Source organism: Anabrus simplex, chromosome 3 (assembly GCF_040414725.1).
Source record: "Anabrus simplex isolate iqAnaSimp1 chromosome 3, ASM4041472v1, whole genome shotgun sequence".
In the NCBI taxonomy this organism is placed as follows: Eukaryota; Metazoa; Arthropoda; class Insecta; order Orthoptera; family Tettigoniidae; genus Anabrus; species Anabrus simplex.
In genome coordinates, this window is record NC_090267.1 from 223,271,395 (window position 1) to 223,293,656 (window position 22,262).

At 41.9% G+C, this 22,262-nt stretch overlaps 1 protein-coding gene across 1 annotated transcript in view; it reads right to left on the reverse strand.

The window, feature by feature from the left end:
• htt (huntingtin) overlaps nucleotides 1-20,738 on the reverse strand; it is a 900,697-nt gene extending 879,959 nt beyond the window's left edge. Inside the window, exon 1 of the mRNA XM_067142878.2 lies at nucleotides 20,439-20,738. Coding sequence (XP_066998979.2) covers nucleotides 20,439-20,527 — 89 coding nt within the window. The 5' untranslated portion in view covers nucleotides 20,528-20,738. The remainder of the gene's footprint in view (nucleotides 1-20,438) is intronic.
• Nucleotides 20,739-22,262: the final 1,524 nt, after the last annotated feature.

Sequence of the window (22,262 nt, forward strand, 5' to 3'; positions counted from 1 at the left end):
CGTTAGAGGCTGCGTGGCCAAGGCGGTAAAGGCATGCTTGTATCGTCCATCTAGAGGGACATGGGTTTGACTCCCCACTACAAATTCTAAAATTTAAGAAACAATATCTCCATGTCTGGAGGTGCACATGGGCCTGAGGTTCACTCAGCCTACACCAAAAATAAGTACCAGGTTAACTCCTGGGAGCAAAGGAAGCTGGGCGTAGAGCTAACCACTCTATCCCACAAAGTGCCAATGTTATGGATAGTGGAAGCCTTTACCTTCCACCCTTGCAATGGCCTTCACGGCTTGTACCAGATATGACTTTGCTTTTTGTTTTTTAAATACCAGTACTCAAGTTTATTATGTTGGTTTATTCATACCCCCTACTTTGTAATTCAGCGAACATGTAATGGCTAATCTTCTTTTTCTTCTTTTCCTGCCGCTTTTTCCCACACCTGTGGGGTCGCGGGTGCGAACTGTGTCGCACATGTGGATTTGGCCCTGTTTTACGGCCGGATGCCCTTCCTGACGCCAACCCTCTATGGAGGGATGTAAGCACTATTGCGTGTTTCTGTGGTGGTTGGTAGTGTAGTATGTTGTCTGAAGATGATGAGGAGAGTGTTGGGACGGACATATACACCCAGTCCCCGAGCCAGAAGAATTAATCAGAAGCGATTAAAATCCCCGACCCGGCCGGGAATCGAACCCGGGACCCTCTGAACCGAAGGCCAGTACGCTGACCATCAGCCAACGAGTCGGACATGTAATGGCTAATGATGATGTAAAATATATTTTTCTTTATTGCATACTTTTGTTGTTGTTGTTGTTATTATTATTATTATTATTATTATTATTATTATTACTACTACACATCCCTTAAAATGTAAATAAACTAATATTTTATATACTTAATTATGCTTATCTCTTTGTATTCATTTATTTCATTGCATATTGTTATTCCTATGACAACATGCCTTCTTTATGATGTAAACTAGCTGATGTACCTGTGCTTCGCTACGGGATTCTCAGAAAGACTGACTTTGTGGTTTTCCTAACCTAAAATCAACATAGGTCATTACAAAAACGTAAGTATGAATGTAGTGATTAAAAGCAATCCTATCATATAAAATACTCAGTGTTCTCCCCAGAAATTTTCGTCAGCTGGGTGGCAGGAATGAGCAGCCGGGCGGAGAATACTACGTAAAAAATGAACATGCTAAAATTTCACTTTATTCCTCCCAGGTATTGACAATAATATCAGACAGGTATACATTAACTGCAAAATATAACTATTTTAGTGTTATTATCACGAACAAGATATAAGAGTATTTCGAACTTCTAGCGTTCTACAGCTCGCTATTTTCATATTTGATTTACAAGTTGCTTTATGTCACACCGACTCAGATACGTCTTATGGCGACGATGGGATAGTAAGGCGCTAGGAGTGGGAAAGAAGTGACCGTGGCCTTAATTGAGGTGCAGCCCCAACATTTGCCTGGTGTGAAAAAGGGAAACCACGGAAAACCATTTTCAGGGCCGCCGAAAGTGGGGTTCGACTACTGCTCGTTCATAATCATATAGGCCTGAGACCGGGGCTTACCACTCCGTTGCTGTGGAGTGCAATATGGGTTTTGTGACGTCATGCGGAATCGAATGCACGCATGCGATTCCACGTTAATCCAGACAACTGCTCGAGTACTACACTACATGATAGTCAAGCTAAACATTTAACCTCCGATGTAATTGAAGCAATTATGCTGATAAAAAGTGATATATCATGTAAATAAACAGTTTTACAGTATGTACAATTTAATTTGGAGCAATCAGTGATTCAAATATGTATAAATATTATGTAATTAGCAATTACCTAGGTTATGTTAGCCGGGCGGCCTGTAAAAACGAGAGGGCGGTGCGCCCATCAAAAAGGTCCTAGGGAGAACACTGAATACTCGATCAAATGGAAAGCCGCACGTTTTATCACTTGTAACGAACAGTGCTGTGGTTAGATTGCGGTGCCAATCTAATAGTCCAAAGTTCCAGAGCTGGGATGACCAGGGCGCAGATTGCCATGAACGCTCATCTGCCATTATTCCACTAAATATGCACACTGTTCATTCCAATCAGTGCCTCAGAGTAGGGTTTGAATAGCCCGAATGCTATGATGATCCAGTGTGTTACGTACCAGTAGTATCAGAGAATTTATAAACCAGGGGAATGGCATGCTAAAGACGAAAGTTATCTGACTCCGCAGCTACTTCCCATCAATATTCAGACAGGCTGTTACACTCTGTACGACTGGGCGAGTTGACCGTGTGGTTAGCGGTGCGCAGCTGTGAGCTTGCATCCGAGAGATAGTGAATTCGAACCCCATTGTCGGCAGCGCTGAAGATGGTATTCCGTTCCTTCCCAGGCAACATTGACAGTAACGTTCTTTTCGATGCTTCACGTATAGAATCTCTAGTTTCTTTAGTTATTGCATTTTGTTGCTGCCTTTGACTTTTCGATGCATTTTCAATACTGGTGTTCTGTATAAAACTCTGTGGAGTGATCCGCACATTTCCAACCTCTTCAGCGAAGGAGATGGAGAACTACGGAGCAGCCATGGACTTGAACTTCCTCCGGGCGTCTGGATAAGATAGCTTATCCAGCGTTTTTATCTCCTGGATCTTCTTCTCCCGCTTAAATGTAGGGCGCTCCTTGGAGTTTGGAGCATGTGCACCCGGGCAGTTGACGCACACAGGTGGTGGTGTGCAGTCAACCCCGGCATGCTCGCACTTCCCACACATTTTACAGCTCGTCGAACCTGTACATCGCAATGAGGTGTGGCCAAACTTTTGACAGTTATAGCACCTCATTGGTGTCGGAATTTTTGGATACCTGTTTTCATACATTTAAACATTCTTCTATTCATTCAACTGAAAAATGTTAAGACTGTTCAGCCATACTGACTATGTGGACAGGTTCGTTACACTGCAATCAGCCACACACAATAATTGATAAAAATTATTGATCGTGACAATCATGACAGTCCACCAACACAAATTTGGACATGCCATAATCTGGAACTCTGCCCCGTTTTGTAAGCAGTCCATTTGTCCACATGTTTTCAACACATTTCCACTGCCACTTCTAGCCATGGTTAGAGCTGCGATTCGATCAGGCACACTCAGGATTCAATCTCGCATGTTCTCTTGTGGTATGAGCTCCCATTCTGCCTGCAGTGCAGCCTGAAGTTTAACCAGTGTGTCACGGGAACGACTCCTAGCACATCTCTCAAGCATATCCCAGACGGGACTATGAGTAGGCTACACCATACACTCAGTTTCGACTTCAGCCAGGTACTCATGTACACAAAAGGCAATGTGTGGGCAAGCACTGTCATGCATCAGGATAAAGTTCTCACTGATGACAGGTGCAAAAGTCACCGCATGATACACCAAAATCTACTTGATGTATCGGTGGGCTGTCAGACTTCCAATCTCGACAAACACAAGTTCCGTGCGCACATTAGTGATAATCCCAGCCTATACCATCACAGAGCCTCCTTGACCGGTGCCCTTGTAGAGAAACTACAGGGTGAATAACGCACCCTCGACTTTCTCCATACTCACCCCTTCCATCCGGTGCCCTCAAACGGAATCTGGATTCATCCAAAAAACAGCCCTGAGCTCCACAGTTTCGATGGGCATTGGTAAATTGTATTCAAGAGGCACGGTGCTCACGTGTTAAGCAGAGGTCCTGTGGTGGGCCTCTTGGACTTTTAAATCTGCTTCAGACAACCTCCTCCTTATTGTCCTTTCGCAGATGTTCATGCCCTGTACTTGCTGCAAAAAATGTCTGGCCTCCACAGCTGTTGTGTGTCAATCACAAAGAACTTGCATTATGACAAAGCGATCATCACACTCAGTACGATCACACTCAGTAGTACTTTTCCTACAACCAGAACTGCGCCTACTGGTGTAGATATTGTCCTCTCTGTACCGACTTCACCCACGTACTCATGTACACAAAAGGGAATGTGTGGGCAAGCACTGTCATGAATCAGGATAAAGTTCTCACTAATGACAGGTGCAAAAGGCACCACATGATAGAGCCCGTACTACGACAGCCAGATAAAAGTATGGTTTAAATTTATGCGGCAGTTTGCACATTTATCTGGAGGTTCAGTTGAAAACACATACTACAACTTGTGTTTATGTGTAATCTGGGAGAATATTCTCTAGTTTAGATATGCCAAAGTTGGACAGGCACTTAACGCTCTTATCTGGGAACTTTGCTCCTACCAGGGACACTCCTGTTAGATTTAACGTCAAAAACTTCATAATTGGTCCTTATTGAAAAAAGATTTACATTCAGAAATAAAGGGTAGGATTCTCCACCTGTTCAATACAACTTAAAATGTGATATAAATTAAAATGTCACATTTTATTAATAATTTTTAGGTACCGGTTTCGGCATTCTATATGCCATCATCAGCCTAGGTTTAGCAAACAAGGACATTGAGTAAATTACATATGTATATACACAAATAAACCTTCTAAAAGTCTAGCAATTTATAATACATACAGCGATGGAACGACTGTGGGCCCAGCAGACTATGCCGTTGATGGCGATTGCGAACAGCATGACACTCAGTACCGATCCCTGGGGTACTCCATTTTCCTGAACGTAATATTGCGAAAATGCGTTCCCTACTCGGACTTGAAGTTCTCAATAAACGTTGGCAAATTTCCCCGAAATCCCCACTGGTGTACTGTGGAGAGAATCCCACATCGCCAGGTAGTGTTGTAAGCTTTCTCCAGGTCAAAAAACACGGCGACTAAGTGTTCCTTCCAGAGAAAGGCCTCCTGAATGGCGCTCTCCAGTCTGACCAGATGATCAGTGACAGACTGATGAGAGCGAAAACCACACTGGTAGTTAGACAAGAGACCCTCCTTTTCCATGGCCCACAGAAGACGCCGGTTAACCATCCTTTCAAATAGCTTACAGAGGCCATTTGTAAGGCATATTGGCCTATAACTATCCAGAAGTTTTGGATCTTTACCTGGCTTGGGAATTGGCATCACAATTATCTCACGCCATTGAGATGGAAACACTCCCTCACTCCATATTCTGTTGAGATTATGGATTTTGTCCGGTCCAGGAGCTGTATCTCTGCATAGCACAAGTGCACTCCGCAACTCCCACTTTGTGAAGGGTACGTTGTAGGGATGCGAAGCACTAGAGGCAAAAGAGAGATGCGGTGCCTCTGCTTTGCGCTTAATTGGAAGAAATGCAGAGTCATATCTCCTACAGCTGGGCGTATCTGCGAAATGTGACGCGATATGGTCGGCAATGACTGAAGGAATCGTAACTATATCTCCATTAATGGAGATTCCGGGTACTGAGGGCACATTCTGTACCCCAACAATAAGACGGAGTTTTGTCCATACTTCTGATGACGGAGTATCTGCCGTGATGGATGACACATACTTTTCCCACGTAGCTTTCTTACTTTCTCGAATCAAAAAACGGGCCTTCGCGTGCAGACGCTTAAATGTGATATGATTGGCCATCGTAGGATTCCGATGATAATGCTTAAAAGCCTGTCGGCGATCACGTATGGCCACTGCAATTTCATCCGTCCACCATGGGACCTGTTTCCGGCGATGATTACCGGACGAGGAAGGAATTGTTTCCCTGCAGCAGCCAAAAGTCCAGTAATAATGGAAAAATCGTGGGTGTCAACAGACTCCAGCACATCATCAAATCAAATCAAAATCTCTTTATTTGCAAATGAGGTGTCTACCTCGGTGGCAAATGGTACACTAAAATACATTATTCTCAAGCACTAAATATTAAATTAACAAGAGAAGAAAATTTTCTATAATACAATATTATACAATTTACGCTAACATTTTTTTCTATTAAATACACAGCTCATCCTTAATAAATTTATATTGTTTACAAAATTCTATTTATAATATCTCCTGTACTACTTACAAATATAGTCAACTGATATACAGTATGTGGAATTATTTCAAATGATACTATACAACTGGTATAAGATTAAACTTTACATTGCATTTATTTACTTTTTTTTTTACCCATTCTGGAACCTTAGTAGTATAAGTAGCATAACGACCTGCTGCGTCTTAACCAGAGCCCCTTTTGCCACCACTTTTCAGAGTTCCTGAAGGGCCTTCACAGCTACCGTAGTGGTCCCAGGGTTCTCCAAGTTCCCACTGTACTTTACCCCTACAGGCAGTCCCCTACTTCAGCTGTCCAAACTCCTTTGACCAGGGGATGGAATTAATTTATTCACACACATTTTTTTTTTTATTTACAATAACCTGCACTGGTCGAATACCCTCTAACACTTCATTTATTTTCTCTGTTGCTGTTTATTCTCTTTTTGAATATCTGTACAGATTTTGGAAAAGGATCAAACACTACCCCTGATAAACTGTTCCACTCCTTCACATCCTTCCCAATGAATGAAAATTTACCCCAATCGCTTCTGCTAAAATTCCTTCTAATTTTGTATTTGTGGTCTGTCCTGCCGATATAATTATTTTCCAACTGAAGCCTCTCACGGATATCTCCCCATGCTTCTTCTCTTGTATAGGCTCTATATAATCCTATAAGTCTAGTTTTCTCCCTTCTCTTACTTAATTAGTTTCCCACCCAAGTTCCTTTAACATTTCTGATACACTACTCTTTCTCCTGAAATCCCCTGTTACAAATCTTGCTGCTTTCCTCTGCACACTATCTATTTCTTTTATTAGGTATTCTTGGTGAGGATCCCAAACACTGTTTGCATATTCCAATAATGGACGAACCATACTTAAGTAACTTTTTTCTTTTAATTCTTTATTGCATCCTTTAAGTAGCCGTCATCAGCCATCACTGCGCGTTTCGTAAATTCTGGCCAATTTTACCTCCGAAGTAACCAGCGCTTGGGTACTTCGGACTGTCTTTGATTCAAGAGAGATAGAATTATCGGGAATTGGTCACTATCACAGAGGTCGTCGTGTACTTGCCACCGTAGCAGGGGAACTAGCGCACAGCTGCACAAAGTGACATCCAAGTGTGAGAATGTGCCATGTGCACTGCTGAAATGTGTCGGTTCCCCTGTATTAAGCACGTAACAATCAAACAGGTTGATTATTCGCTCGAGCATCCTCCCCCTAGCACAGCAAGACGGAGAACCCCATACTATGTTACGGGCGTTTATGTCTCCCAGCATAAGGAAAGGAGGAGGCAACTGAGTGATCAAATTTTGTAGTGCATGCATTTCAAGGTTATAATCCGGTTGAATGTACACGTTGCAAACCGTTGTCATTACTGGCAATGGAGTGCGAGATGCAACTGCATCTAGCTGAGGACGGAGCAGTACTTCTTCGCTGAAGACGTCGGAGCGAACTAGGGTACAAACGCCCCCAGTTGCCGTGCCATCCAAAGCTACTCTGTCTTTGGAATAAAGACGATATCCTCTCATAGTCGTATTGTGTCCAAGTCTCAAACGAGATTGCTGTAGACAGACTATGGAGGCCGCATAGACGGATATCAATTGATGTAACTCAGCTAGGCGACAGTGGTTACTACTGCAGTTCCAGTGCAATAGTGCCATTGTGTGGATAGGTAAAGCTTTGAATTCAGAGCAATTTCTTGCCCTTCATTCGGTCCATTACCTGCCAGATTCCGCCGTCTTTGTCGGTATCATTTTTGTCACAATCACCATCTACGACAATGAGTAGTTCAGTCTCCATTGTCTCCTCAGAAGAAGGAGGCACAGTGACTGGACACTCCGCGGACGGTGATCTCATTGATCGGGAACAGTCGGCCTTCTTCCTGGGAGAACTAGGTTCTCCAGAAAGTGATCGAACAAGAGGGTGTCGGGGCCTCTCGCTCTTGCCCACCGTTTCTGCCTTTTTTGGAGGAGAGCCGGCAGATGGCTTGCCGGATTTTCTGGACTTTACAGCCCTATTTGGGGAAGTCTTTCCCCCCGCCCTGTTGGGGGAGGACTTCCTAGCCGAACGTTCCTGGGAAGGGCCCTTCCCAGGCAACATTGACAGTAATGTTCTTTTCGATGCTTCACGTATAGAATCTCTAGTTCTTTAGTTATTGCATTTTGTTGCTGCCTTTGACTTTTCGATGCATTTTCAATACTGGTGTTCTGTATAAAACTCTGTGGAATGATCCGCACATTTCCAACCTCTTCAGCGAAGGAGATGGAGAACTACGGAGCAGCCATGGACTTGAACTTCCTCCGGGCGTCTGGATAAGATAGCTTATCCAGCGTTTTTATCTCCTGGATCTTCTTCTCCCGCTTAAATGTAGGGCGCTCCTTGGAGTTTGGAGCATGTGCACCCGGGCAGTTGACACACACAGGTGGTGGTGTGCAGTCAACCCCGGCATGCTCGCACTTCCCACACATTTTACAAGTCGTCGAACCTGTACATCGCAATGAGGTGTGGCCAAACTTTTGACAGTTATAGCACCTCATTGGTATCGGAATTTTTGGACAAACACTCAGACGATACATTGCCACTTTTATCCATTCAGGTATGGTCTCGGCATGGAAGGTAAGGATGAAAGCACCCGTATCGAGTAGCTTATCACCCACATGCCTCTTCAACCTCTTCACGTCGTTTACACTCCGACGTGCTAGGTACCGGATCATCGTATCATCGGAAGACTTAACCAAATCCCTGTGGAATATAACCCCCTTGCAAGAGTTAAGAGTTTGGTGCTTCTTGATTTTCACCTCTACCTTTCCGAATAACTTGGCTTTAAGTAGCTGTCTGGACTGTTCAGCCGTAGATGTCTTGATAAGTATGGATCCATCGCGGAGCTTGCGCATCTCGTCGACTTCACCAGCAACAATTTCTTTGCTGGAATTGCTGATCATGAAAGGACATATCCTGGAGTATACCGCTTGCATTTCTTACCTATTTTTTATGCCGTTTTTTGAAGGGCACCACCCTTTGAAAGAGTTGAAAGAGAAGAGAGAGGTTCCACTTTTTGGTCTCACGAGTACTCCGGAAATATGAAGTCGACCTTCGGCAGAGCCAAGGAGATGTACCGAAGGCAAGGCTATATACTTCAGAGGGCGGCTGGTATCAGGAGGGGGTCGCTAGGAACTACTCACCCAGTAGCCATGCATCACCTCGCCACGACCCGAAACTTGTGATTGGGGGAGGATAAAACCTCCGTACTAACCTATTCTACCCGAGGCAGAGAGGGTAGCCAGACAGGAAGAGGAATTAAATTTAAGGTGGTGAGAATAGAAGGGTAGAAATAGTGATGAAGAATAAAGAGCACAGTCACCTCTCAGGCAACTCGAGGGACACCTTGTTAGTCTGGCCCTACACCAACGGCCAATCCAGCATGGGTGACCCTGAGCTGGCACAGCCTTCGGGATCAACAAGCACACAAGCCCCCACACCGACGTCAGGGTCATGGTGTCCCTAGAGGGAGTCTGGCACCAAACCCTAATCCAGAACAAATTTTTCAAAATCCAAATTGAACTGTTTCCACTTACAGTAAAAACTAGCCTTTTACACTGACATCACAGATGCCATGTCGCTGTTTAAAGCATGTAAACCATCCAGATGGTGCATCAAAATCACCCTCCATCCCAAGAGATTTGAAAAAAACTTCGCTTTAGTCATACATATCGGTCCCAACACTGGAGTCCCTTGAGCTCACTGCTGTGAATACTACTCCAACATGCATTGGTCAAGCTCCTCAAACGTAGATTTTTTAATAGTTTTTCAGTTCACCATACCAATGTCTGCATCGGACAAACAAGCAAATAATATAAGTTTGTCTTTGGTGCGTAAAATATCCCGCACAGCAGAATCACCAACGCTATATTGGATACACACCTGTTTAACGTTAAACCTTGTTCCTCATTTTGTACAATATCCAAATTCTGTTGAATTGTCAAAACGACACGCTTCCGTTTGGTTGCCATTGTTTGCGAACTGAACTGCACAGAACAAAAACAAGACAATGACTGAGAATGGGCGGCCCTGTAACTCCTAACACTCATGCATTTTTTGTGTTTTTGACATCGCAGTTAAGCCACAACGCGGTTGATTTGATTATAGTAAATCGAGAGTTGAGTGTAGCATTCCTGATATAGGTGTTATGCCTGGTATGCATTCTTCCAGCTTCTCCACAGATGAGTAACATATCCACAAACTCAACGCAGGAATAAGTCATGAGGGAGTGATGTGATCTGCCTCAAAGGAGGGGAGTTTGCAGACCTACACACCAACCTGCTGTCTCATGTTGTTATTGTTCCAATGGGGCACACTTTGCCTTAGCTGTGACCTATGATGCTTGGAATATGTACAACGTAACTAACTCGAATGTTGGTTGCCTGTGTCCTAGCTACAGACCATCACCTCCTCACACAACCCAGCTCTAAATATCATACCATGATACTAACGACACTTTTAGTGGTACATAAAGAAATCAGTCCACAAAAATTATTAAGTATCCAACCTTACCACACTCCAGACAACATACATACATACATACATTATCATTATAGACCGTTATGCCTTTCAGCGTTCAGTCTGCAAGCCTCTCAGAATTTACTAAACATCGCCACAATCCTCGATTTGCAACTAGTGTTGTGGCCTCATTTAGTTCTATACCTCTTATCTTTAAATCGTTAGAAACCGAGTCTAACCATCGTCGTCTTGGTCTCCCTCTACTTCTCTTACCCTCCATAACAGAGTCCATTATTCTCCTAGGTAACCTATCCTCCTCCATTCGCCTCACATGACCCCACCACCGAAGCCGGCTTATGCGTACAGCCTCATCCATCGAGTTCATTCCTAAATTAGCCTTTATCTCCTCATTCCGAGTACCCTCCTGTCATTGTTCCTACCTGTTTGTACCAGCAATCATTCTCGCTACTTTCATGTCTGTTACTTCTAACTTATGAATAAGATATCCTGAGTCCACCCAGCTTTCGCTCCCGTAAAGCAAAGTTGGTCTGAAAACAGACCGATGTAAAGATAGTTTCATCTGGGAGCTGACTTCCTTCATACAGAATACTGCTGATCGCAACTGCGAGCTCACTGCATTAGCTTTACTACACCTTGATTCAATCTCACTTATTATATTACCATCCTGGGAGAAAACACAACCTAAATACTTGAAATTATCGACCTGTTCTAGCTTTGTATCAGAAATCTGACATTCGATTCTGTTGAATTTCTTACCTACTGACATCAATTTAGTCTTCGAGAGGCTAATTTTCATACCATAATCATTGCACCTATTTTCAAGTTCCAAGATATTAGACTGCAGGCTTTCGGCACAATCTGCCATTAAGACCAAGTCGTCAGCACAGGCTAAACTGCTTACTACATTTCCACCTAACTGAATCCCTCCCTGCCATTTTATACCTTTCAGCAGATGATCCATGTAAACTACGAACAGCAAAGGTGAAAGATTACAGCTTTGTCTAACCCCTGTAAGTACCCTGAATCAAGAACTCATTCTACCATCAATTCTCACTGAAGCCCAATTGTCAACATAAATGCCTTCAATTGCTTTTAATAATCTGCCTTTAATTCCATAGTCCCCCAGTATGGCGAACATCTCTTCCCTCGGTACCCTGTCATAAGCTTTCTCTAGATCTACGAAACATAAACACAACTGCCTATTCCTCTCGTAGCATTTTTCAATTACCTGGCGCATACTGAAAATCTGATCCTGACAGCCTCTCTGTGGTCTGAAACCACACTGGTTTTCATCCAACTTCCTCTCAACGACTGACTGCACCCTCCCTTCCAGGATGCCAGTGAATACTTTGCCTGGTATACTAATCAATGAGATACCTCGATAGTTGTTGCAATCCTTCCTGTTCCCTTGCTTATAGATAGGTGCAATTACTGCTTTTGTCCAATCTGAAGGTACCTTACCAACACTCCACGCTAATTTTACTACTCTATGAAGCCATTTCATCCCTGCCTTCCCACTGTACTTCACCATTTCAGGTCTAATTTCATCTATTCCTGCTGCCTTATGACAATGGAGTTTATTTACTATCCTTTCCACTTCCTCAAGCATAATTTCACCAACATCCTTTTCCTCCTCCCCATGAGCTTGGCTGTTTGCAACACCACCATGATGATTTCCGTTTACATTGAGAAGATGTTCAAAATATTCCCTCCACCTCTCCAGTGATTCCCTGGGATCTATTATGAGTTCACCTGAATTACTCAAAACACTGTTCATTTCCTTTTTCCCTCCCTTCCTAAGGTTCTTTATTACTGTCCAGAAAGGTTTCCCTGCTGCTTGACCTAGTCTTTCCAGGTTATTACCAAAATCTTCCCATGACTTCTTTTTGGATTCAACAACTATTTGTTTCGCTCTGTTTCTTTCATCTACGTACCAATCCCTGTCTGCCTTGGCCCTTGTTTGGAGCCATTTCTGATAAGCCTTCTTTTTACGTTTACAGGCTGCTCTCACTTCATCATTCCACCAAGATGTTCGCCTTTTCCCATCTTTACACACAGTTGTTCCTAGGCATGCCCTTGCTGTTTCTATTACAGCATCTCTGTATGCCACCCATTCACTTTCTATATCCTGAACCTGCTTACTGTCTACTGTTTGAAACTTCTCACTAATCATATCCATGTACTTCTGTCTAATTTCCTCGTCCTGGAGACTTTCTACCCTTATCCGTTTGCAGACAGATTTCACTTTCTCTACCCTAGGCCTAGAGATACTTAGTTCACTACAGATCAGATAGTGGTCTGTATCATCGAAAAATCCCCGAAAAACTCATACATTCCTAACAGATTTCCTGAATTCAAAGTCTGTTAAGATATAGTCTATTATGGATTTGGTACCCCTAGCCTCCCATGTGTAGCGGTGAATAGCCTTATGCTTGAAGAATGTATTCGTAACAGCTAAACCCATACTAGCACAGAAGTCCAGCAAACGCTTCCCATTCCCATTAGCTTCCATATCTTCCCCACATTTACCAATCACCCTTTTGTATCCTTCAGTTCTATTCCCAACTCTCGCATTGAAATCGCCCATTAGCACTATTCTATCCTTGCTGTTGACCCTGACCACGATGTCACTCAATGCTTCATAAAACTTGTCAACTTCATCCTCATCTGCACCCTCACATGGTGAATACACAGACACAATTCTAGTCCTAATTCCTCCCACTGACAAATCTACCCACATCATTCGCTCATTTACGTGCCTAACAGAAACTATGTTGCGTGCAATGGTATTCCTGATAAGTGCCCTACCCCAGACTCTGCCCTTCCCTTTCTAACACCCATCAAGTACACTTTATAATCTCCTATCTCTTCCTCATTATCTCCCCTTACCCGAATATCACTTACTCCTAGCACATCCAGATGCATCCTTTTTGCTGACTCAGCCAGTTCTACCTTCTTTCTTCCATAAGCCCCATTAATATTGATAGCTCCCCATCGAATTCCATTTCGTTCGCCAAGTTGTTTCCAAAGGAGTCCCTCGCCTGTCAAATGGGAGTGGGACTCCATTACTCCCATAGGTCCGAGGCTTGCTTAAAGTGTTCTGAGCTCGGTAAATTCATGAAGCAGGATGCTGCCCTACTTGCACTCCAGACAATTATCAGTTAAAAAATAATAAACATTATTTGCATGGAATTCGAACCTCTGTACCCTCAAGCCCTTTCCACTATCATATCTCCGGCCACACCTCTGCCAAGTGAGCTATAGTGAGGCTTGGCAAACAGCGGGCAGTTTCCAGCCTATTCAATACCAGTTCCTGGTCTATGTGTGTACCTCTTGTTGTAATATCCGTGCTAGTTCTACGGGTTCATTTGGGGTACCCATAATGAATTAATGGTGGCCCTGATGATTTATGCTGTCTTCTAGATAGTAATTACACATCTCATTACATTTCCCCAGATCAGAGAGAGGGACATACGTTTTTTAAGAATCATAGTTTACATGGCAGGTTCAATAAAACTATACAACAAGGGGAGAATGGGCCACTCGGTACAATTAACCGTTTTCAAAATATCTGTGACAAACATTTCAAACTCTCTCTTAACTCCACTACGGTAGCACTTGTCACAGCTGACAGAGGACAGCAGGGCAAGCAGCAACAATAACAATCAATCAATCAATCAATCAAAAAATCAATCAATCAAAAAATCAATCAATCACTACTGATCTGCATTTAGGGCAGTTGCCCAGGTGGCAGATTCCTTATCTGTTGTTTTCCTAGCCTTTTCTTAAATGATGGCAAAGAAATTGGAAATTTATTGAACATCTCCCTTGGTAAGTTATTCCAATCCCTAACTCCCCTTCCTATAAATGAATACTTGCCCCAATTTGTCCTCTTGAATTCCAACGCAATCTTCATATTCTGATCTTTCCTACTTTTAAAGACACCACTCAAACTTATTCGTCTTCTGATGTCCTCCCACGCCAACTCTCCACTGACAGCTTGGAACATCCCACTTATAATATTCCTGGTTACCAGCGTTTTGCCCCCGTGTGCTAAGCTGGGCTCATCAGTTGGTACTTAGCACACCCAGCAAGACGCATGGCTAGTGCATACCATAGAGGCCACTGCGTAGGCTACTTGAAGCCACTGGCAGTGCCAACGCACTATCAGAGACTGTCTCCTTACCAAACATTGAAAAATTGACAATGTCCAATAATGGGTCACTTATGTGGATATTATAAATTTACTCATTCGGGACAAATATTTCAGGTTCCCTATGGGAATCAACATCTATATCACATACCACTTAGTCTAGCAGCTTATCTCCTTTCTCCCAAGTCTTCACAACCCAAACTTTGTAACATTTTTGTAACGCTACTCTTTTGTCGGAAATCACCCAGAACAAATCGAGCTGCTTTTCTTTGGATTTTTTTTCATTCTTGAATCAAGTAATCCTGGTGAGGGTCCCATACACTGAAACCATACTCTAGTTGGGGTCTTACCAGAGACTTATATGCCCTCTCCTTTACATCCTTACTACAACCCCTAAATACCCTCATAACTATGTGCAGAGATCTGTACCCTTTATTTACAATCATATTTACGTGATTACCCCAATGAAGATCATTCGTTATATTAAGACCTAGGTATTTAAAATGATCCCCAAAGGGAACGTTCACCCCATCAACTCAGTAATTAAAACTGAGAGGACTTTTCCTATTTGTGAAACTCACAACATGACTCTTAACCCCGTTTATCATCATAACATTGGCTACTGTACATCTCACAACATTATCGAGGTCATTTTGCAGTTGCTCCCAATCTTGTAACTTATTTATTACTCTGTACAGAGTAACATCATCTGCAAAAAGCCTTATCTCTGATTCCACTCCTTTACACGTATCATTGATATATATAAGAAAACATAAAAGTCCAATAATACTGCCTTGAGGAATTCCCCTGAGAAATGATATAATGGATGCAGAAATTTTCTCACGGAACTGGAGTGTGTATCGTCGATATAGGATGGGAATGGTAGGAGGGGGAGTATTCATTCTGGTGAAAGAAGAATTTGTAAGCTAGGAAAAAGTTGAGGATGAAAAACATGAAATTCTGGGTGTAAGGCTCAGCTCTAAAGATAATAGGTAACTTGATGTCTTTGGAGTGTACAGATCGGGAAAGGGTAGCGCTGGCGCTGATTCAGAATTATTTGATAAGATAATCAGCTATGTGGGAAACGATAAGGAAAGGAACGTGATTGTAGCGGGTGATCTCAATTTACCAAATGCCAATTGGCAAGGTAATACAAACAACAGGAAGCATGAACAACAAATGACAAATAAGTTAATATGGGAAGGGCAGCTGATTCAGAAAGTGATAGAACCAACTAGAGGGAAGAATATTTTGGATATGGCGTTGATAAAACCAGATGAGTTCTATAGAGAAACCGAAGTAACAGATGGTATTAGTGATCACGAAGCTGTTTTTGCCGTGAAAGATAGGAAAGTATTAAAATTAGGACTATTAGGCAGTACCATATGGCTGATAAAACAGGCATGAGGGAGTTTTTAAAAAGTAACTATGATCGCTGGAAAATGGAAAATAAAAATGTAAACAGACTCTGGGATGGGTTTAGAGCAATTGTTGAGGAATGTGAAAATAGGTTTGAACCTTTAAAGGTGGTAAGGAATGGCAAAGATCCACTATATTATAACAGAGAAGTAAAGAGACTAAGAAGGAGGTGCAGGTTTGAACGAAATAGCATTAGGAATGGTTATGGAAGTAAGGAGAAATTGAAGGAACTTACTAGGAAATTGAATCTAGCAAAGAAGTCAGCTAAGGATAACATGACGGCAAGCATAATTGGTGGTCATACAAATTTTAGTGAAAAATGGAAGGGTATGTATAAGTACGTTAAGGCAGAAACAGGTTCAAAGAAGGACATTCCAGGAATCATTAATGAACAAGGGGAGTGTGTATGCGAGGATCTTCAAAAGGCAAAGTATTCAGTCAGCAGTATGTAAAGACTGTTGGTTACAAGGATAATGTCCAGATAGAGGAGGTGACTAATACTAAGGAAGTATTAAAATTTACCTATGATAACAATGACATTTACAGTAAGATACAAAAGTTGAAAACTAGAAAAGCAGCTGGAATTGATAAGATTTCTGGGGATATGCTAAAGGCAATGGATTGGGATATAGTACCATATCTGAAATACTTATTTGATTATTGTTTGGTTGAAGGAGCTATACCAAATGAATGGAGAGTTGCTATAGTAGCCCCTGCGTATAAAGAAAAGGGTGATAGACATAAAGCTGAAAATTACAGGCCAGTCAGTTTGACATGCGTTGCATGTAAGATTTGGGAAAGCATTCTTTCTGATTATATTAGACATGTTTGCGAACTTAATAACTGGTTTGAAGCTCAGCTTGTAGGATTTCAGCAAGATATAGCAGATATCCTGGATTCAGGAGTTCAAATGGACTGTATTGCGATTGACCTATCTAAGGCATTTGATAGGGTAGATCATGGAAGACTACTGGTAAAAATGAGTGCAAGTGGACTAGAAAAAAGAGTGACAGAATGGGTGGCTATATTTCTAGAAAATAGAACTCAGAGAATTAGAGTAGGCAAAGCTTTATCTGACCCTGTAATAATTAAGAGGGGATTTCCTCAAAGCAGTATTATTGGACCTTCATGTTTTCTTATATATATCAACGATATGTGTGAAGAAGTGAATCAGAGATAAGGCTGATTGCAGATGATGTTATTTTGTACAGAGTAATAAATAAGTTACAAGATTGTGAGCGGCAGCAGGGTGACCTCGATAGTGTTGTGAGATGGGCAGTGGGGAATAGTATGACGATAAACGGGGTTAAAAGTCAGGTTGTGAGTTTCACAAATAGGAAAAGTACTCTCAGTTTTAATTACTGTGTTGATGGGGTGAAAGTTCCCTTTGGGGATTATTGTAAGTACCTAGGTGTTAATATAAGAAAAGACCTTCATTGGGGTAATCACATAAATATGATTGTTAATAAAGGGTACAGATCTCTGCCCATGGTTATGAGGGTATTTAGTAGTTGTAGTAATGATGTAAAGGGGAGGGCATATAAGTCTCTGGTAAGACCCCAACTAGAGTATGGTTCCAGTGTTTGGGACCCTCACCAGGATTACTTGATTCAAGAACTGGAAAAAATCCAAAGAAAAGCAGCTTGATTTGTTCTGGGTGATTTCCGACAAAAGAGTAGCATTTACAAGTGATTATTAGAAGCAGAAATAAATCAACTGTTCAGACCACCTCACACAAGCAACACAACAGGACCTCCTCGTAACGTCTAAAGGGTAAGTTTCAAGAACATTAAATCTACTAACTAATAAACCATCCTAATATAGCACTCACACACCTTTTTGTTTTATTCAACACCTACCAGCTACACACTACATCCAGAAACCAGTGAACTGCTCTTCAATCCACACTGAATAACTTCAAAAAGCTCCAACAAAACAACATACAAAAAGTTTATATGGTTATATAATAATCCGTTATCTAACAAAACTTGATCAAACTCTCTAACAGATTTCTTGCCATCCACTTTAAGGCACCCCACCTTAATACTGATACTCATTCTTCTAGAAGTGAGGTTGACTACAAAATATTTAGACCTTCCCCCCCCCCCCCAAAAAACATATAAGCTGAACGTGTTTAATGTCCTACAAATATAAAAAGAAATAGTTAAATGCTATGACTTCAATAGACTACAATACCATATCAGTATCAGCATTATCTCCATTCGAGACAGGACATGAGTAACCGACATCCCATTGAAACTTCAAGACAAGATCGATCAGTTCCAAAACGTAACATAAGTTTGTATACATTAGTGTAAATTGTATAAAAAATAGTTTTTAAGAATAGTTCTAGCACAAGTTAATCTCCAAAAAGTTGTAAAAATTTACAGATGGTTTAAACCCATGTATCATACCGTTCTCATTACTAACTCATGAATGTTGACAGTTAATATTATCTCCATTAAATGTGAACAAGATTTGGACGTCACATTAGTACTTTAAAACATGGATGGCTTGATCACTCCATTGCAATTGTTACGTAAATAATATTTACTATGATTAATCCTAATATAGCATCCACTCAGAGCTCTGACTTGGAGATAGAATTCATGGCTGATGATGCCTGCAATGCCAGGCGAAACATGTACCATACTCAAACTTAATGTAATGACATTGTTATAGTCATAAAGACTTAACTAGTATTGAATAGGTGGTTTCAATAAATTAATTGTTTAACATTAATAAAAGAGTAGCGTTACAAAAATGTTGCAAAGTTTGGGCTGGGAAGACTTGGGGGAAAGGAGACGAGCTACTCGATTAAGTGGTACCCTATGTTCCGAGCTGTCAGTGGAGAGATGGCATGGGAGGACATCAGTAGACGAATAAGTTTGAGTGGTGTCTTTAAAAGTAGGAAAGATCACAATATGAAGATTACGTTGGAATTTAAGAGGACAAATTGGGGCAAATATTCGTTTATAGGAAGGGGAGTTAGGGATTGGAATAACTTACCAAGGGAAATGTTCAATAATTTTCCAATTTCTTTGCAATCATTTAAGAAAAGGCTAGGAAAACAACAGATAGGGAATCTGCTACCTGGGCGACTGCCTTAAATGCAGATCAGTAGTGATTGATTGATGGAAGTATATATCTACTAAATTAATTCTATTCCTTTCTTTACAATACTTCTACAGTTGAGCACTAACATTTTTATGTCATCCAACTAGATTTCCAGTTCCCTGCTCCCTAGGCCACCCCTTTTCCCTGAATTAACCTCCCTATAACCCTTCTAAACAAATTTCCTAACTCACATGTACCACTGCGGTTTAAGTAAAAGCCATCTGAGCACAGATCCCTATCTCCTACCCACCCATTAGGATCTAGAAATCACACTCCCAGTTTCCCACATACCCACTCCATAATCTCATTTAAATCCCCCATCACCTTCCAGTCAAGATCCCTCCTACACAGTATTCCACTGATAAAACACTCCGCTTCCTTAAACTTCACCCGTGCTGCATTTACCAGGTCCCACACATCCCCAGCTATGTTGGTACTAATACCTGTTATGTTGTTAGTACCAATGTGAAACACTATCACCTCTTTTCCTTCCCCCTTCTCTTCTACTTTCCTCAACTTCTGCCTTCGTTGTACTTTCAGTTTAGTTGAGAAACCACTACATTATTAAAAGATTGTGTATTGAAGGTTTGTGGTCTGCTGGAAACATCATACTAGTAGTCCTCACCGATCCTCACCTGGATTGAGTCAACCTACTTTTACACTGATCTGTTTGTTATTGCAGCGTGGTTAAAAGCGACACCAATAAATTATGCTTAGTTGCTGGTGTATTGTTTTACTGCAACATTTGTGGATGAATGTGTTCACGGTTTAGTTCATAGCTGTGCTAATAATATAGCCTTAATCAGTATACAGTACCAGCATTTGCCTCGTTTAAAAATGGGAAACCACGAAAAACCATCTTCAGGGCAGTCGACAGTAGGGTTCGAATCCACTATGCACAGCTGTGCACCACCCCCACCCGTACGACCAACATATGCAACCATTATAGAATCCTTCCAACGGCGTGAAATGAATTTCTCCATAACTCGCGGCATTAACAGCAAATACATGGGTAAGTTATCATTTACTGAAATGTTAAGGACTTTTTTTTTTTTTTCCCCACACATCGCATACGCATTGCCAGGGATTCGAAACGCTGCCGCCTTGATGACAATCTAGCCAACCATGTCACTTGGCTATCACACCTATTTCCCACATAGAGATCATACGTTATTCAAAATGACAGTACTCAGTTTGAGGTTATATTGCATCAACCGAACTAAAGACAGGCAAATTGATACGGTCAATCGCATACATTTATAAAGACTATCACCAACATATAAATGAAGACTGCTCACCTAAGAGTTGAATCGTCTGACAGTTGAGGCGTTAATTGGAGTATTTTCAATCCTTCGAGTGCCTTGACCAATTTTTCAAGAGTTGCCATGCTTACTGACTTCAGTTCTCAGAAATACACGTCGTATATAAAATTTATAGACGAAACGAAACCATTGTCGATCACATTCCACGTTTATTTCACGCTAAAATCAAATTTTCTTCTCACAACCCTTCACCGTACACAATCCTTCATACTGCCTCTTTGCTAAAAAAAATGTTCTTCTTCTTCTCCTGCAACATCTGGAAATTTATGGACTCTTGACGTGTCGCCCGGTCACAAACACAATAATTTTTAAACAATAGACCACCGCCTGCTCGATCTGCATCCAATGGCTGCTTCTACTGCTTGCTCATTCCATATTCAAACGTGTAACACGACTTACAAACAATCTGCCCATAGATGGCAGCACCAGACGTACCTACTTATCGCGTGAATACAGCTAGATAAGCATACAAGCAAAATTTTAAATCTGAAAGTAACAGATACATTAAAGAATTGTACGCATAAAGTGGTGCTCTAGCGAGTGGTTGCTTCAGGACTTTTCGAGAAAGAGGTTTCGACGAACAAGAAAACCTGGAAACTTACCTTGTATGATACCGTACTTCCCTACATTACTAAGTAGAGGTTTCACGAATCTGGCCACCACAGTTTCTAACACAAGTTCCTGGTGCTTATTGTTACCAAAACGCTTTAAAATCTTACAATGGCAGAAAGAGGGTAGAACATAGTTTTTTATAGTCTGGAGCAGATTTGTAGATTTCTTGCAGTACGGTAGAGCCGCCTCAACAAATTTCTGTAGCCCCATAATTAGGCCAATAAATCGTTGCTGGGGATAGCGCAGTTCATCAGTGGGGATGCATTAACTGAGGTGGAAACGTTATTCAAACGCGTGCTGCATTCTGTTTTTTCTTCGATTACACACACTAAATAACCACACACTAATGCCTGGGAAGCAGTTTCTAAAGTGACACACACCGAGCTTGATAGCTGCAGTCGCTTAAGTGCGGCCAGCATCCAGTAATCGGGAGATAGTTGGTTCGAGCCCCACTATTGGCAGCCCTGAAGATGGTTTTCCTGGTTTCCCATTTTCACACCAGACAAATGCCGGGGCTGTGCCTTAATTTAGTCCACGGCCGCTTCCTTCCGATTCCTAGGCCTTTCCTATCACATCGTCGCCGTAAGACATACCTGTGTCGGTGTGACGTAAAGCAAATAGCAAAAAAAAAAGTGACACATGCTGACTTAGGGGGCTCACGAACATCTTCCAGTAAATCAAGTAGGCCCTACATACTCAGCGGCATCACTGGTTCTGTTTCGTCAAGTCTGGGAGAGGATACTGAGGCAGAAAATTTTGAACTTTTTTGTGGATAACGTTAGCACATCGGTGAACATTAAAATACCGGATTTCAGAATTCTCTTTATGGAATTCTGAGCAGCCCTGGAGTCAGTCATGTCATTGCACCCTCCTCCCATTCTTATAGAACTAAACATGGGTCCAACTGGATCACCTGAAAACGCCCGTGTCCTGGGAAGAAATATCACGGCATTCTGGTTTCCCTTTCTTTGATTTGCAGAAAGGAAAGAAGCAGCAGTACACTATTTTCACTGGAAACAAGTACAGTACTACCCTACTTCCCGCTATTTCATTCTGACAAGTCTGGAGCCGGTTGGCGCTGCCACCTGCTGTGGGTATTTGTAAACGGAGTGTTTCATCTTGTGCCGTGTTAAAATACTGTAATGAGCAGACAGTATAAGCAGCCATCGGATGCAGATCGAGCAGGCA